At 33.8% G+C, this 18,893-nt stretch overlaps 2 protein-coding genes across 6 annotated transcripts; both read right to left on the minus strand.

Annotated features, from left to right (window-relative positions):
- Positions 1–1,185: 1,185 nt before the first annotated feature.
- LOC132751505 (kelch-like protein 5) lies at positions 1,186–5,971 on the minus strand. 4 transcript variants are annotated; one of them, XM_060741680.1, is made up of 2 exons: positions 5,952–5,971; positions 1,186–3,214 (listed from the first exon to the last, which is right to left on the minus strand). In XM_060741680.1, the coding sequence occupies exon 2, from the start codon at positions 3,205–3,207 to the stop codon at positions 1,846–1,848; it is 1,362 nt and encodes a 453-aa protein (XP_060597663.1). In that variant the 5' UTR covers positions 3,208–3,214; positions 5,952–5,971; the 3' UTR covers positions 1,186–1,845. The 4 variants fall into 4 exon arrangements, with proteins under 4 accessions (XP_060597663.1, XP_060597660.1, XP_060597662.1 ...); XM_060741677.1 differs by lacking the exon at positions 5,952–5,971 and adding an exon at positions 5,324–5,478; XM_060741679.1 differs by lacking the exon at positions 5,952–5,971 and adding an exon at positions 3,960–4,105.
- A 4,383-nt stretch (positions 5,972–10,354) lies between these two features.
- LOC132751506 (ankyrin repeat and SOCS box protein 3-like) lies at positions 10,355–13,369 on the minus strand. Of its 2 annotated transcripts, none has more exons than XM_060741681.1 (3): positions 13,250–13,369; positions 12,186–12,301; positions 10,355–11,915 (listed from the first exon to the last, which is right to left on the minus strand). In XM_060741681.1, the coding sequence occupies exons 1-3, from the start codon at positions 13,255–13,257 to the stop codon at positions 10,825–10,827; spliced, it is 1,215 nt and encodes a 404-aa protein (XP_060597664.1). In that variant the 5' UTR covers positions 13,258–13,369; the 3' UTR covers positions 10,355–10,824. The 2 variants fall into 2 exon arrangements, with proteins under 2 accessions (XP_060597664.1, XP_060597665.1); XM_060741682.1 differs by lacking the exon at positions 13,250–13,369 and adding an exon at positions 12,535–12,556.
- Between the last annotated feature and the right edge of the window lie 5,524 nt (positions 13,370–18,893).

The following is an 18,893-nucleotide window of genomic DNA, read 5'->3' on the forward strand; positions in this document are numbered from 1 at the left end:
CATATCATCTCATATGACACTTCTATCTCTACGGACAACCTTCATGTGACACTACCTCTGAGAAATACCTGTTAAGTGTTTTGACAATACATCAAGGTATAGGAAAGCAATAAACCAAAGAGGTTCGTGGACAATGAAGATTAGACCTTTGACCTTCAAGTGCAGCCTTGGGACATGGATCTTGCACATGGCACTCCGTCAGACTGGTATGAAGGCATATGTCAAATAAATTGACAATCCATCAAGTAATGACAAACATAATTTGACCTTTGACCCCCCAAAATGGCATTGACAGTAATGACGCCATATATTTAGACAATACATCAAGTAATGCTAAAATTATTATCCGGACAGGATTTGACCTTTGACTTCCATGTACAGCCTTGACCTTAAAGATGCAGACATGTTTATGCACATAACACACTGTCTTTTAAATTATGCTGATCATATGTACCATTGTCCGTTAATCCCAACATAACGACCTTTGAACTAAGAGAGGCTTTCATGCGTCATATATTTTCATCTGATGGTCAAGTGTACTGCTTATTTTAAAATCTTATCATGCAAGCAGAAGTTATTGCCCGGACGACACAAACCTAGCACTCCAGACTCTATAACAAAATGTTCAATCCCTTGTTTTGACTTTTGAACCTTGCGCCTGAAACGTCGTCAACTGATGGTGGTCATATGTGTCATTTTATTTTGAAATCCCTTGACGCATGCAGAAGTTATGGCCAAATACACTCAGGGCTATACGAATACCATGATATGACTTTGGTCTCTTGGCTGGAGATCTGGGTCTTGCACGCGACACATCCTCTACATATGATGGCCAAAATGCACCACTTTAATTTGAAATCCCATCATGCATGCACTAGGTTTGGACCGGAAATGACGTATCTACCTTTTCCCAAAACACGCTAAAGTAACACTTTATTCCCCCTCCCCTATTGTATGTGGGCATAAAAACAAAACAAATGTTACCATTGCCTCAGTAAAAAAACTTAACTTCATTTTAAGACATTTGATTTTGAAATTTGTTTTTCATTGACAACCTTCAATAACTTTGGCTGAATTAACAAACATAGAAAGAAAACATAATCAGATGGGATGGTTCGCTTCACACTTTAGTCAATTTAGAATTCATATGTTCCATAAAACAATAAAATATTAACAAAACAACTGTTTCCACATTTCTTTTTATTTATTTCTTTTTATTTTATTTTTTTATTTTTTATTCTTACAAAAGTTCCAAGCAAAGACATGACATTATTTTATGACCACACAAATATTAAAAATAAACAGATAGCAATACCATTAAGAAGATAAAAATAGTACAAATATACATTTAAAATGTAGGCCTTTTTCTATGGTTACAACTTGAAAAAAGCAAGGAATGATTATTGCATCGTAAGCTGAACAACATAAAGGTCGATCACTAACATCATTCAAATATTTCTTACAATAGGACACTATGTATACCCTGTCTTGCCATAAAATTTGCATTGCATTGCAATAAATTTACTATTAATTGACACTAGGATGGATCTACATCTCTTGAAATATCAAAAGCTATATGTTCATTCGATCATAACCAAAGGTATAGATTTTTTCTGATCGTTTAGTAATTTGTAACACTTTCGCAAAAATGATTTGTTTTGCACAATATAAAGTAAAAAATGGATTTTAAAATAATTCATGTGCAAAGGATAACTTAATAGATCAGACTGCAGGTACCCACTATACAATAAATGATAGTTCTACCGCACTTTGTACATAGCACTGATGTCTTTTAGCATGTTTGAATTGAAAAAGCTATTTGCCTGTTATTTGTTTATTCGCTTGCTAGCAATAGCCAAATAATTTCATGAAAGGTTTTACTGGACATTCTTTCGGATATTGCACAGTACAGCTTGTATATACAGGTACACATTCACTGTATGAATTGACTAGTGTCCATCTGTCAGAATCTGGACAATAACTGTACATTGTGTTCTCTTTGTCCGTTAGCTCGTTTTCTGTCATAGGTCCTTCAGTTTTGATACCTCCGAAGACAGTTAGCTTATTGTTTCTTATAAACATAGAAAAGTGCTTTCTTATATACGGTTGATGAGAACATAGTTCTGATTGGCCGGAATCTGGATGGAATTTGATCATGTGACCTTGGTTTGTAGCGAAGTATATGGTATTTCGGACGACTATTGCTTGCCCACCAGAACATTCTAATGGTAGATCATCGAGACGTGACATTTTATTTGTCCTTGTATCGAGGCACTGAACACATCGAACATTTCCTTTCCGAGTCTTTCCTCCAAATATGTAGATATTATGCTTGTAAACAGCCACGGCCGACGAGTGAACACAAACCGGAAGTTTGGTAACCTCGTTACAAAAGTTACTTTCAATGCTATATTTTTCTACAGACGAACAACCCTTTCCACCAATGATGAACACGTGACCGTCCAAAAATGCCATGCAATGTTTAGACCGCGGATTTTTCATGTTGTCACAGATCATCCATTTGTTTTCAACAACATCATATTTATGCAACGAGTTTGAAGTTTTTCCACATCCGCCGGAAACGATTACATACGGGCACTCCTTCTTGTAAACTGTGCACGAAGCAAAACCTTCTCCGAACCTTGTGATTTTCTTAACATCAAGTTTGTGAATCTCATTTTTTCTTAAATCTATGACAAGGACCTGGTTTGGCTGATTAATGTCCTCAGGTCGCAAGAACATTATTTCAAAAATAGGCACATTTGAATTTCTGTTTTGATTCAAACATTCCTTATTTGATAAAATATTGTCATTCATATTTCCGTTTTTGTCAACTTCATTTATAAATTGTTTGCAAATTTTCTCAAGTTGCACGTGATGTAAGTCGTGCGCGACGTGTTTGTAATGGTTAATGTTATCATGTGTAATGCACAACGTGCCGGCGTCCCCGCTGCTTAAGAACGCTGCAATACAGTGTCTAACGTCTTCCGGAATATTGCAAGGGTACCCAGGATTATTCATACACACTGGAGAGAGGCAGCTATTACCACAGATCACATCTGAATTACAAAGGTTGAATGATGGTGCTGTTGCAAGAGTCTCGGTATTTCCACAAGTTGCACGTGCATTCCAATCAACGCGGCCTGCAGAGTTACCGATGCATGTTGAATTTAGACTGCTGTACGGCTGAAGACACTCCGTCGACATTTTTTATCTGAAGAAGAAAATGTAACTTTCAAATAGGTTTATTTCTTGAAAAGCGTATGATGATATATTAAGTACATGTAACTCACGTGTAATAATCATACACGTATATAGCTGGAAAGTAGCAGCTGCAATGTAAGAACACCCTAAGCATGTGTTTAACATACATGTTTCACGACATTATTTAAAGCATTTATCCTAATGAACAAATTGGGAACATAATATAGTAATAACCGCCACTTATTTGAAAAACTCGTTGTTTCCGCCCGACGATTGGCGTTATCAGTTCCGATATGTACACCATTTCCTGTATTCAAGTGATTGTCAACAGGTTTTATTATGCAAATATTAATTTATCCGCTATATCTCTGCTCATTTTTTCAAAATTATTTCCCGTTAATCACTTATTCCGGTTAGTAACATGTTCATTTTTCTTTGTTTCTTTGTGCTCTACGAACGTGTTTCCGATAAAACGCTGTACAAATCAATGCAGTTATTCTTTTGTTCCTTTATAATCAATGTGTGCGGCCTTTTAAAAATAAAACAACAACAACAACAACAACATAAAAAAGAAGAAGAAAAACTTTAAATTAAATTTGATCAATTAAAACATAAATACTTTTCCTTGCCTTGCCAGATTCTTTAGTCACTACTGTTTTTAAAAATCTTTTACTTGTAAGTTAAAATACCATTACTTTGAAAATTATACAAAATAAATAATTTCTTATAGACGTAAAAAAGCAATTAAAAATCACCTTTCTTCCACGAAGTCACATGTACAGAATGAAATTAAAACATGTGTTACACTATCTAATTTCCTTTATCAAAGGACAATAGTCTTTATAAAAAACAATACAGTTAGTCAACTACAGAAATGTAATCAACAAAGAAATATTGTTTAACTTGGATAGATTGTCAACGTATGATACAAAATTACTTCATTTGTTGAAGCATGTACCCGAGGCAAAAAACGGTGAATTTGTTACGATAAATTGTTGATAATTTGTCGATAAAACATGGTCATAAGTTAATGGTTTTCAATACACTATGTTTTGTTTGTCCTTACATTAAAAGGTGAAAACGATGGTCAAATATTGTTATACAATTACGCTGTTTTACAATAGATATGTATTATGTATTGTAACTAATCAAAACACTTAACTTAAAAAACGTATTGTTATTCGAATTAAACCTATCCAATTTCAACCTGTGTTGTTAATATGAATTAAAGAACCCAATGTAAGTAAAAAGTCTTTAAACAAATAAAATAGAAATTACAGATATAATTTGAATGTAAAGTATGAGTGCGGACCTTATCGCGGGATCAGTATAAGTCCAAACATTGTACTAAAGGAGGTTAACTGACCAGTGGTTAAAGTAGAGACAAACTATGACATACTATAAATATTGTCCAGGTTTTGGTGCACTAGTATTTTACATTAATGACAGATAGACATAGGAAAAATGTTAGAAATGAAAATCATACATTATATAAATTCGGAAAAGTCAGACAGTCTGACAGCATATCGGTGTTTTATGTCTTCATATATTACCTAGGGATCATAGGTTCGAGCCCTACTCGGGTCACGCCATGATTCGTCATATATGATTAATACAACTTGCAAGAATATGTTTCATAATCGAGCTAAAACAAATTTGTTTAAATTAATTTCGTAGATTTTATCTAAAAATGAATGTCCTTTAATGATTTATCCCATACAGAGTTTTCCTAATACATCATCTGCCGACACATGGGTTACAAAAGAATAATTTAAAAAATATCATTGATCTTTAATCACTATAGAAAAAGTGCTACTCATTTATCTTAACTTTTAAAGTTTTTTTTATTTCATTGTGAAAAAGGCGGTAAACAAATGATAACTGCATGTTTTAAGGTAATACTTGTAGCATGTTTTAAGGTGATACTTGAATGTTTTCACTAAATTCCGTCTCTTGTTAACATTATTACGTTTAATCGTCCCGCCTTTATTGTCGAACACTGTTCACACTGCTCACAAGATGTATATGTAGATAAAACCTTCAATTATGTCAAGCAGAAATATGTATGTCAGTGAATATATGTATATGTTTAAATACACATAAACGAATAAAATATTACCTTGCATAATATGTCCACATATACTGTTTAATATTGCAATCCTTTGTCCTTCTTTGTTTAAAATATTATCTAAATAAATATACCACAGCTGTCATAGAGACGGTTTGTCGGTTACGAGACTTTTATCAAATATAATTTAAAATTGAACATTGCGCCTCTTTTTAAAAATAACCTGTAAAGCGGGGGTTTCCGGGTTTTAATCCATCCAATATGTTCTTCTCAAAATTCTTTCCCCTCGCCTACCCGCGTGCGTATATCTTGTGTATATATAGCTTAATTGATACCAAAATCCCAAAATATTTAACAGTTCATTTTATTTTCACAGAAGAGAAAGTGTAAATAGTATACGCTGTTATTTATAATCCAGTAACGTAGTATAACATATTTTCGCGGTGTTCATATGTTAGGATGCTTTAAGTAATATATTCACTTTCATAGAGAGCACACATAGCCGTATTAGCCGACCTGTCAAAATGAAAATAATATCGTTATATCAATCTATTCATTTTCTGCAATTTTTTTTTTAAATAGACCTCGCACGTAGCAGTCAGGTTATCAAAAAGTCTAGATTTTATCAACAATCTTTAATGATCTTTTCATATAGCCATAATTAAAGGTAAATATTTACTTGATTCTTGAATATGCATTGAATGTAGCGTCCATGCACTGTTTAAATCTTCGTCTAAAATTTCAACTGACAGATCACTGGACGCTTGGACATCATATTTAAACAATTAATCCAGATGTCATCTATTTGTAAGACAAGATGTTTGACATAGAAGACACTGTAGTTTAACTAGAACTCGGTAGTGAGTTAGCTTCCGTTACGATTACAGAGATATCTGCTTAAATTCGATAATTCGTTCAATGTTTGATGTCATGAGAAAATAGAGCGACTGTAACAGAAGTTAATTATCAGTCAATATGCATGACCTCTTGTTTTGACCGTTCAAGACTTTAGCTAATTTCTTTATCTGAAAACCTAATAAACATTACCCTAAAAGAAAAACAAGTCACAGCTTCATACGCTGTTCAAACAAAGATCCAGTATCAAGCAAAAGAAAGAAAGAAAGAAAGAAACAAGAAAGAAAGAAACAAATGAAAAAGTGAACAAGATAAGGATATTCTGTAAATTTTACTGCTTGAAAATCACTTCTACTGTACAATAAGTGCAGTTTAACGGACCTCCAATCCGGAAGTTCGTGTAAAGACAAAAAATGTGTTTACCCTGAAAATAAACAATACAGTACGCAATAATATTTGTCTGCCAATACTTGTCTGAGTGGTTTTTTAGTTCATTTTAATAGTTCTGACTTAATGTCCAGGTAATATGAGCAATATATAATATTATATATTATCATTGCGCTTGGATTACGTTAAGGAAACAGTTAAACTGGTGTTTCCTATAAATTTAACTAATGTTATCATCCATAAGAATTTTTGTTCCGTTAAATAATACCTGTAATACTTTAGGTATCTGGTAATACAGTTTATTTGGTACATATTAAATGTAAAATGAAATAGAGCATAGCCATGAACATTAGGTAAATGCTCAAAAATTCGTTTGACTGTCATGACTAAAAATAGGTATAGAATAAATCATTACAAAATGTTTTGAAAGTAAATGCGTCTCTGCATAATGTTGTGAAATTAACTCCAAACGGGCAAAAAATACCCAGAAGCAAAATGACGTTTTCTCTTAAAATAGATTGACTTAAGAACGGATACTGAGTAAATATAGGTCTTCAGACATCAATCCCTACTTGCACTGTGGCATTTTATCTCATATTTTAAGGGTCTTTTGCCCTTTATCTAGTTACAAAAATAACTATTGCAACACTACACAATGTCAGCGATAATTTGGTAACTCCTTTAACAGATCAATGACCTCTAATGTCTGAAAAATGCTCAAAATAACGAATTTTCGCAGTTTAAACATATACGCTTCAAACAGATTTTCCCGCTTGAATCTTGTAAACATTTGAGCCGCGTCACGACAAAACCAACATAGTGCGTTTGCGAACAGCATGGATCCAGACCAGCCTGCGCATCCGCACAGTCTGATCAGGATCCATGCTGTACTTGTAAAAGGGTTGGTTAAGGCCTCAACAGACGGTAGGATTTTGAAGTACAACACAAATTAAAACTAAGATGTACAGACAAATCTTAATGTGTGAAGGATACTATTTCTTGATTTCGGAAACCTTATGTCAAGATGTAAGGGATAGGACATGTTCTATTTTGAAAATCTTGTCCTACCGATTTTTATAGACCTCCCACAATGACAAGTAACAGATAACCAAATTATCTCCTGATAATGGGTGTAATGAATGAAATTCCAGAACAATTAGGGCTAAAAGGTAAACATAGTAGTAAGATGGGGTAAAAATGATGTTGAAAAACTCTTCAGGAGACCCAAAGTTGTGTTATGTTCGAATCCCAAATTATTCCGAAAATGATTATGTCACGGTATTGAATTATTCTCTAAATAGGGGAGGGGAAGTAGTTTGTAGACGACCAGATAGCTTAGTCAGCAGAGCCGCAGTACGGTATTCCGAGGGTCCTAGGTTTGAGTCTCGGTCAGGCTTCACATTAAAAAATATATATATATATATATTTTTAAATGGAGGTTTTTCAATCATTACTCATGGCGAAAAAAGTATTTAGTGAGTAAAGTATGTAAAGGATCAATGTAAAGGGATCCTTTTTAGGGGAAACCTCAGATGATTCTTACAGTGTAGAATTACCGTCTGAATGCAAGTGTTGTATAGCTTTGAAAATTGTACATCTTATCTCTAATTAGTGCTGTACAGCTAAATCCTACCGTCTGTTGAGGCCTTTAGCGAACAGCATGGATCCTGATCAGACTGCACGGATGCGCAGGCTGGTCTGGATCCATGCTGGTCGCAAACCCATTATGTTGGGTTTGCCGTGACGCGGCTCATTTATGAATAACTCATATAGTCACACCTGATTAAAATTAGCGTCCCTTTAACATCAGTTGCCTAAACCCACACACCGTATTATCATTCATCCACACTAATCTAGCGATTTCTTAACATACCATTTTATATCAAGTGTCTACGGCTGAATTTTTAAAAAAAAATGACATTCTTAATTCTTATCCAGTTCTTTATTTATATAATCTAAAACCAAGAGCCCATTTCCTGCTTTGAAAATGCACCATAAATAACTTAGATAAAATTTTACTACAGTATAAGAAGATGAGAGTATTTACTCAGTTTCATGTATTTTAAGTAATAATATCCTTGAATCAATCAATTGTAACCACGGCCCATCCAATCTTACCTGGATAATGGAGCCTTAACAGAAGAAACGAGCCAAAATTCAACCATTAACCTGTTCTCGCACCGTCGGTCAATGCGGGGATTTATCATTCACCTGTCCTCACACTGCCGGTTAGTGCGGGGATTTTACCATTCACCTGTCCTCACACTGCCGGTCAGTGCGGGGATTTTACAATTCACCTGTCCTCACACTGCCGGTCAATGCGGGGATTTTACCATTCACTTGTCCTCACACTGCCGGTCAGTGCGGGGATTTTACCATTCACCTGTCCTCACACTGCCGGCCAATGCGGGGATTTTACCATTCACCTGTCCTCACACTGCCGTTCAATGCGGGGAGTTTACCATTCACCCTGTTCTTACACTGCCGGTCAATACGGGGATTTTACCATTCACCCTGTTCTCACACTGCCGGTCAATACGGGGAGTTTACCATTCACCTGTCCTCACACTGCCGGTCAATGCGGGGATTTTACCATTCACCCTGTTCTCACACTGCCGGTCAATGCGGGGATTTTACCATTCACCCTGTTCTCACACTGCCGGTCAATACGGGGATTTTACCATTCACCTGTCCTCACACTGCCGGTCAATGCGGGGATTTTACCATTCACCCTGTTCTCACACTGCCGGTCAGTGCGGGGATTTTACCCCGAAAATTCAACAGTTAAAGCTGCATGCCTTTTTACTTAAAAGGCTCAGTGGCAAATCATGCGTGGGCTAATGTCCGTGAATCCGACCAAGCACGAACCTAATGCCTTAACAGCCGTAGGTAATTATTGAATGCTCTAATAATGTATTTAAACTAGTAAATATATTTTACATCTCAACTAATCTTTGTACATCTTATCTAGGCAAATATTATCAAGGTCAATTTGAAATTAATTTTTTTAATAATACAAAAATATTCTTTATACACAATCTCTTCGGATTAGTAAAATTTACAACACCACGAATATATTAAATGCATCATTATTTGAACGGTTGATGTTGCATATCTTTGATTTCTATCTACCGATAATGTTATCAACTACTATAAACAAAATAATACGATTTATCATGTAAATTTGATATTGCATTCACTTACGAAAATGTATGAATTTTTTTCCACGGTGTTTCCCGGCGACCGCCTTACGGTCACATGAACAGTATATAAAATTAAGTTTATTTCAAGCAATTACATCAGTTTGAACCTATAAGTGAAATACTTGAAGTTGTAACGTGTATATGTTTATATCATTTCCCCATAATTGTAGTTTGTAAACTTTTCCATATCAGTATTAACACATATAGGAGAACAGTAGGTGACATAAACAACTTGGCTACAATGTTTTCTCAAAGGTCGATGTTCAACTCAGGCGTCATTCCGTGCGTGCCAGAAATAAAACAGACATTGGTACACAGTTTCCTCATCAACCAGGCAAGGTGCAGTCGCATCAACAGTACTGTAGTGATGCTTTCGTGATACATTTGTTTTTTAAAAAATATATATAAAAAATTAATTTTTATAATAAAAAATTTTTAAAGGGGGGGGGGGTTTAAAAAAAATTGGGGTTTTTTTACGGGGTTAAAACCCTGGGGGAATGAGGAAATTTTCTGTTTTTTTTTAGGGCTAAGAGTTTTAATAAGGGTTTAATTTAAAAGTGCAGTAACGGGGTAAACCCCTAAAAAATTTAAAATTTAAATAGTTAATCTGTTACAACACAAAGTTAACAAACATGTATTTCATTCGTATCAAATTTATAAACAATTGTATGTAAACGCCGAACCAGTATCTACGGCATACATCCGTATTATCAAACTTAATAACTAAAACACTTTTTTCATATTTATATACTTTACAACTAAGTAAACAGTTAAAGGCAGTACTTTATTAAACTCATAGCAACATAAATCAAGGAATGTGGGATTTTTTTTGAACATATGAATACACCGACATGCTTATTTATCCAACAGCTGATATTTCTATTGAAACTGCCGACCATCATACTAAATGTATGTATTTGAAAGGTGCATAGTCTGTATAGATTATTTCTGAATTACTATTATGACAGTATAGAACAAGGGGTCAAGAATATCCCTTTTAAATACTGAGTCCACCTGGTAAAAATATTATTGCACAAGGTTTATGGGTAGTAGGTAGCGGAACACTAAATCCTGTTTCCATCAGTGGTCATGTAAATCCTGTTTCCATCAGTGGTCAAGAAGCTCTTCTAAATGAAGATAATTTCTCATCACATCCGGTATTGGAAGATGTTGCAAATGATGATAAAAATGTCGTCCCAGATGATGCCGGATCCATTTCCTGCACAACTGTTTCAACGTTTGCGCACTTGAACCAAAATCTAACCAATGCGAAAACTCGTCATCTGCTTGTAAAGATCTTACCCAATCAGCATATTCGTCACTCTGCAAACACTCTCTCACGTGCGCATGTTCATATCCACTCAACATAAATAACTTGATAACATCAAATTGCTGACTTTTAAAAGCAAGTTTAGCAGGACAATTTTCTTCTGATGAAGTTTGGCACTGAAATGTATCAACGTGACTATAAGATTTCAGTAACAGTCTAACAACCTCAGATTTTTTATTTTCAATGGCATACCACAATGGAGTCCTTCCATAGATGTCACATGCGTCAATTTCAGCGCCTGCATACACGAGAGCGTTAATTGAATCGGCGTGACCTTTATATGCTAGCAAGTGTAATGCTGTTCTCTTGACAGAATCATTGGGAATATTTACATCACATTTAAAATCTACCAGAGCTTTTACAACGTTATCGAATCCTTCAGAAGCGGCCATTAACAGCGGTGTTATATTATCATTGTCTCTAACATTAGGATCTGCGCCGGCGTCAAGTAGAACTTGAAAACCTCGCGCTTTATGGCACGCGAAATGCAAAGATGTACACCCTTCATAGTTAGCTGCGTTCACATCACATCCGGCTTTCAAGAGTGATTTCATGGGTAAATAATGCCCGTTTCGAGCAGCAAGGACTAAAGGCGTGTTTCCTTCATAATCTCTCGAATGTACAGATGCCTTATGTTCCACCAGTAAATCAACTATGTCAGAGTAACCACGCATAGCAGCGATATGCAATGCTGACAGGTGCTGAAGGCCACTTATCAAATTAACATCCGTGTTGTTTTCTAACAACAGCTTGACCGTTTCTTTTTTGTTGTTTTGAACAGCAGCGTATAGTGGTGTTTGGTTTGACTGATTCACGAAATTTTTATCAGCACCGACGTCTAGAAGACATTTAATACAATCCGAGTAACCTAAAAGATAAAAATGTATTGTTAACTCTCGGGAATTATTTAAAAATAATTCTGGCATATATGTCTTCTCCAAGCAATAATATAGTTACACTACTTAAACATACACTACTTTTGTATAGTTTATTAAATATAATTGTACAGTCTAAATATGATGCAATGTTATTTATATACAAACAAACTGCATGTATTATCACCTGTTACCAAATCTGTTTGCATGTTGGTATGCATGCATTTGAATTTTCTTATACTAGGAAAGAAGTTTCTATTTACCAAGACTTGCTGCTTTTATAAGACCCAGATTAAGCTCACGTGGGTTACACGAGCCAGACATTGACGTCAACATCTTTAACATGTATGTGTCATGATTTGTTATAGCATCCAACAACCTTTAAAAAGAAATATAAAGAATTAATTATTTCAGCATGCTTCCTACAGCTCTAGAGGTAATTAATTATGTTTGTGTTTATATACATGCAGTTATATTGTTATTTCCTTGCATCACAAATTAAAATGTCGCTCTTTTTTCCACCATTACAAAGCAACATTAAGTCATTAATGTTAACTTCTATACATAGCTAATATTATCAATATAAGCATAGTAAATAAACAAAGTAAGGACCTGTCGATTCAAATCAATCAGTCGGTCGGTCGGTCGATCGGATGGATCGGATCGGAATCAATCAATCAATCAATCAAAATAATTGCTTAAAATAAAAAAATATACAACATTTCATCAAAAAAAAATGCAAAGTTTACCAATGTTGACAGATGTCATATTTATAAGTATTATAAAGGAGAGATAAAAGATAAACATACAACTCAATTACAGATTCACCAGGCATTTTTAAACTTTACTGTAAATAAAATTTAAAATATAATGCTTAATTAAAATGGTGTTAAACAGTTTTAAGGTCTCTTCCTTATTCTTCGTCTTAGTCACATTACACATATAAAGACCTACAAATAGATGTATATGTACACGTAGGACTACATGTTTATTTAATAATTACAACGAAAACAATCGTCGGCTTTCATACAAGTGTATACATAGGCCTATTCCTTTAAAACACCGCTTAAATGTAAGGTATCAATTATTTTATCTAACGTAAAGCACTGACGTAAGAAAGATGGATACATAAATGCATTCACTTTTGCAGCCGAAAATACTAATCAGCTAATTATGCTATACATATGAAAAAGTACGATAGTCATACATTACATATGAGAACATGCGAAAATTTTAGAAGACATTTCTTAGCGTTAAGCCGTTAACCATGATCAACAGGGCCTATATCCGTTTTATTATAAGTTTGTTGAAAAGCAATTTCACTAACCTTGACATCTTGTATTAATCCAGAACCAATAATTCACAAAATGTGCATATTTATGTTGAGCTGTGTGTAAACACGTAAATATAGGTCAATAACCCATTAAAGGGAAACAACATAATACAAGACGTATGTCAATAAGTTATGAAAAGTTGTTTCCCTTGAAAATATTAACTGGCAGAAAGTAAAAATCGTCTGATAAGGGGAATGCAGGATATCCTCGTAATTAATAATTTATGATTGCGGTAAGAATTAGACTTTTTTATTTGTTTTATCATGAACCAGTATAATAACTGACTTATCATCATAATTCTAAAACATTCAGGGTGACTGAACATATAAATTAATGAGTAAGAAGAACATAAATCAGGATTTTTTTGTTTATGAATTAGAAATTAAAATATAAATCTAATAAACATTGACAGAGACAATATAGTCTAGTATTATTAGGGCAACTAATAAGATCAGTACGTCAAACAGTAACTTGTACCTGTAATCTAATCATGTGTTATTTATTGCTGACGATATTGTATTCTGGTTTCTTAGCAGTTTCCGGCCCCAAAACGCACTTTTTATCAAATGAAACAGAAATCTGCCTACGGACGAGTATGACAGAACAAAGTTAGGTACCTTTCCAGCATTATCATTTTTTCAATGATCCTTTTACTATACTTTTGAATTGGACCTTTTCTTTTATCTTGAATATAATTCAGTACCACTTAGAAATGTTAAAATGATTTTATCAAAGAAATAGAACTTCCATCCTTTTCCGTGCTATCTGCAAATATATTGTTCAAAAGTGCATTTTTTTGTATTTATTTACCTGGAATCGGGTCTCAGTTATTAAACAACAGGATAAACATCAAAACATATAAATCGGTGTACTATTTTAACTGCTTTGATGCATAGAAAACAAACATCTCTCTGATTTGATGAAGTAACACAGCTGCCCTTTGGACTGGACGAAAATGATAGAAGGCCGGAAAACTGCTAAGGACGGAAACTGCTAGGAAACCAGTCGTGTTATTGTACATGATACTATTAGCATTCAGACCTAATATTTCTAATGTTCATAAAAAATAAGGTCTGAAGAAGAATGTTGATAAAACTAAAATATGTGTATTTAAAAAAAAGTATGTCAATCCATAATTTCAATATAACTATAAATGATCCTTTGGTTGAAAATGTAGTTTTTAGTTTGACTTATCTTGATGTGAAATATTCTTACACATGTACTTTTGTAGCCATGATCATGGTTAAAAAGCTCATTAAAATCTTCTGGCACTTAATTTCGATGTTAATACAAAACTATTTATTTGGGATAGAACTTTTGGGTATACATAAACCAAAAAACATCGATAAACTTTTATTAATATTATTACATGTCAAAAGATAATTTATATACAATATTTATTTAGAAACTATACATTTGTATAATAAGGTACATAAAATAAAATATATGGATTGAGTACAAACCTTGAAAAGCTTTTTTAAAACTCTCCGTAATCACTATTTAACAAAGTTTAGACATTTTAAATATGTAAACTAAACTATGCATATCATATCGACGTGTGCTTGCTTTCATACGTATATATATAAATGTACTTATCTTTATGATAAGTATTCATGAACTAAATTTAAGATCCATTACTGTTCGATTTTAGGTAAAAGCACGAGTAAGAATTCATTTGTGAAGGGATATACTGGTATTGCTTAGTTTAGTGTTTCATCTTAACTAGTATGTTGAGAAAATTTAATGATTAAAACATATGCATTGAAGAAGAAGTAATAAGAGCAGAAAAGAAGAGATAGGAAACAAGAGAAAGAAAGAAAGTCCCTTTACTACTATGGAGTTGAATGGACCTTTTCTTTTTGAAACGGATATTATTAAAATCTTTTTGTTTTTGTATATATTTATGTATATGTATTTAGAGCATATGTAAGTGAATTATCGCCGTATAGTAAAGTATTCAATGTAACAGTTGTGATTTGACTTAAATTGTTTGTTAGGACAGTGCTGTCATCTTGATACATAGAACAGTGGAGGAAATAGTGTTCTGTATTTTCGATTTCACCATATATATACACAAAAGGTGCTTTCTATCAGTTGTAATTTTTGAAAACAAACGTTCTTTCAGAGAGCTGCAATGTGTATCTAATCGTGTATGTAATATTTGATATGATTATCAACAACCCTGTCCTTTCTGAAAGGTGAGGAACATTTTTCAAAAGAGACCGAATCAGATTTTATATTGTTGCTAAAATAGAGAGAAATAAGAATCCCTTAAGAAAGCTCAACATGGCAAAATTGAAAATGTTGCAGGCTCGGTTTGATTGAGCCTGTTCATGGACAGTACTGTCAAGTGCAAACTACCGTCCACGCCCCCTACCACCGGCTTAAGCAGAATTCAACATTTAACAAAAAAATGGTGAAATTTTGAATTTAGAAACATCCGCAGATATGACGTCAAAAGACAAATTTAAAAAGCAGGCAACATATCCTAAAGGTGATTCAATAGTATTCAAGTGAGGAATACTGGAACCACCCAACAAGAAAGATGCCGAATAGAAATAACTAAAATACCACAAGCACAGCAATTATGTCGTGCTGAACGATCTTTTAGGATCGGAAATATAACATCCCTGATTGAATGTACGGGGCGACTTCTTACGGCCTCCACACGGCACAAACAACGCTGATGTGGCGATAAAATAGAGAGAAATAAGAATCCCTAAAGAAAGCCCAACGCGGCAAAATTGAAAATGTTGCAGGCTCGGTTTGATTGAGCCTGTTCATGGACGGTACTGTTAAGTGCAAACTGCCGTCCACGCCCCCTAGCACCGGCTTAAGCAGAATTCAACATTTTACAAGAAAATGGTGAAAATTTGAATTTAGAAACATCCGCAGATGTGTTCATACGGCGGTTAAGCCATATTTCTGTAAAGGAGATGACGTCGAAGGGCTGTAATTCACCTTTTAAAATGTCTCTTTTGTGTAAGAAACTCTGTACGTTATTATACACATAGGCAATTAATTTTTAAAGCTTTCTCGGATATCATTTACACTTGATGTAGATGGTGAAGAATAAGAAAACTAAGAGCTATTTAAGTCTTGTCCAGGATTTGTATGGATATCACCTGCTCTTTGCAGATAAACATATGCCCAACGTTTAAAAGACAGGAATACAAAAACACCAAAAGAAATGCGTGTGTTATTTGACAACCCATTATAATTATGTAAACCCAGGACTATAGATTTTGTACTTTGTACTTCTCGCACTTAATTTCCATGTTAATACAAATTATACTTCGAAAGAAAGTTAGCTCCAATCTTAAAACGGATAGATCTTTTGGGTATACATAAACCAAAAGATATCGATAAACTACAGATAAGATTTTATTAATATTTTTAGATCTCAAAAGACGAACGCCAAATTGTGCAATCTATACTGAATATGGAAAACTTCATGTGCCTTGTCTGTATGGAAAGAAAGAGCTAATGAAATTGTTAATCATCAGCGCTTCTATAAATATTTAGATTATAAGTGGTGAGCTATATGTATTCTGTCAGGTCTATTTTACATACCGTATGTTATTGCTAACAATGTCAATTACGAGAGGTTACTTAAACAGGGAATAAGAGATCAATTTATACAAGAGTCACACGACTGTATAGATAATATGCCAATGCCATGATTATTGTTTCTAGGAATATCTTAATATTGTAAAGAATGACAATATACGTGAAAAAACTATCATGTTTTATATTATTTTGTCATTCCTTAGAAATAGAGACAGGGAGATACTTAAGAAGTGACAGAAATAACCGATTATGTAAAGTATGCTCGTATAAAAATATTGAATCAGAATATCACTTCTTATTATGTTGTCCATTAAAGAAAATCTGTCGTAAAACATTTATATTTTTCCAACCTTTAATAAGTTCTGTTACATAATATTTACATTAGTAAAAGTAAAATATTACAATTATGTAATTTTTTAGATATTACATTCTTATTAAGATGTAGTGTTTTAGAAACAATACAAATATTGTAAATTATATGTGTTTCTACATTATATGTGGAAGTACATATTTGGTTTGTATGTATGTCATATTTCCAGTATCGCCTCGGCCAATATGTCATCTACCAGTGAATATCACATCATATTCCATGGCTCACTAGTCGAAAATTTATAATATCGCATGACATGGCACCATTTGTTTGAGCGTCTGTCTGTTGGCCAACATGTATCCCTATTTTGAGATTAATTGCTGATCTCCATCAGATCATTTATCTACATATTTTTATCATATTATAAAACGGACAATTTATGCTAATATAGCAAAGATGCAACGCTTTCATAAGTCAACAAAGCAGCCGGTTTTCTTACATCAATGTATGCTCAACAAAATATGGTCTTAGGTCTTCTGTTTTCACTGTTTTATATTTTTGACCGAGGTTGTGCCGCATTAATAATTTTATTATTGTAACCCTTTATTCTAAATACTATTAACACTTTTTACATACAAGACATTTCAGATATATTCCTATAATTATCATGGCCATTTAGCATCACCACCCCACTTTGTATAACATTTTATAAATTACAACACGCCAAGACGTTGCAAATACAAAAAGGAAACCTGGCTAAAACTACAAAACTAATTATGTATAACTTTGTAAAAAAAGTGCAACATCTGTCATGTTTTTACCAGTTTCAGATTTAAAACGTATTGATACTATTACTCGAACAATAGTTTATTTCTAATAAACAGATCAATGTCATGTTATATATATTTCTGCAAAAAATGAAGTCTCCTTTTTAACCATTATTATTAATATATAAAGAATGTGCTGTTTGCTTTTGTATCTACTAGTTCACTTAATTTAAGTTTACTTTTACTTGATATATTGAAAATAAACTTGTCAACAACTCCCGGCATTAAATTACTATTTGTTTATATGTATAGTTTCTTAGCGTAGGTTAGACCGAAATACCGTATCCGTTCTGTGTATTCATACTATTGTGTTCGAGGTTTTTATCCGAAGACTTACGGAAAGGATCGAAAAGTTGCAATTGAATGAGATTTACAGGTAAACAATAACTTAAGTAGATCTGATCTTAAGTCAGATTGATAAACATAGATATTTCTCCGACTTAAATGCTTTTTTGAAGGGGGGAGGGGGGGGGGAGAGACTGCAGTGTCGTGGCTTTTCCCTTTATTTTTATAGTAAAATCTTCAAATACCCCCGTCCTCTGAAACCACAAGGGTAACAGCTTAGCTATTTGGCAAGAAACATCATCTTGTTGACTTCTTCCAAGATTGCTGAACTGTTGGTTTGGAATGTAAGTACCAGTTATTAAACTTTTGTCCTCAGGTTAGCTCTAATGGACCATTTCACACGCGCGCGCACACGTACACGCACACACGCACACGCAAGTACGCACACACGCACGCACACACGAACACACACGCACACACACGCACGCACACACACACACACACACACACACACACACACACGCACACACACATTTCAATATTTAACTGCAATCGTTCAATTTTTCAACATGATTATGTACTTTGAACATTATTATCTGATAGGCCACAATCATGTGTCATAAATGTACACATAGATAGTATATT

The sequence above is a fragment of the Ruditapes philippinarum genome, unplaced genomic scaffold, assembly GCF_026571515.1.
Source record: "Ruditapes philippinarum isolate M1 unplaced genomic scaffold, ASM2657151v2 ctg885_1_1_1_1, whole genome shotgun sequence".
NCBI lineage: Eukaryota > Metazoa > Mollusca > Bivalvia > Venerida > Veneridae > Ruditapes > Ruditapes philippinarum.

Bases quoted from the DNA above. Each gene is read 5' to 3' on its own strand.
- LOC132751505 (XM_060741680.1), bottom strand. From the start codon at position 3,207: ATGTCGACGGAGTGTCTTCAGCCGTACAGCAGTCTAAATTCAACATGC.
- LOC132751506 (XM_060741681.1), bottom strand. The intron at 11,916-12,185 runs GTAAATAGAAAC...TTTATCTTTTAG, and splicing joins TATAAAAGCAGCAAGTCTTG to GTTACTCGGATTGTATTAAA.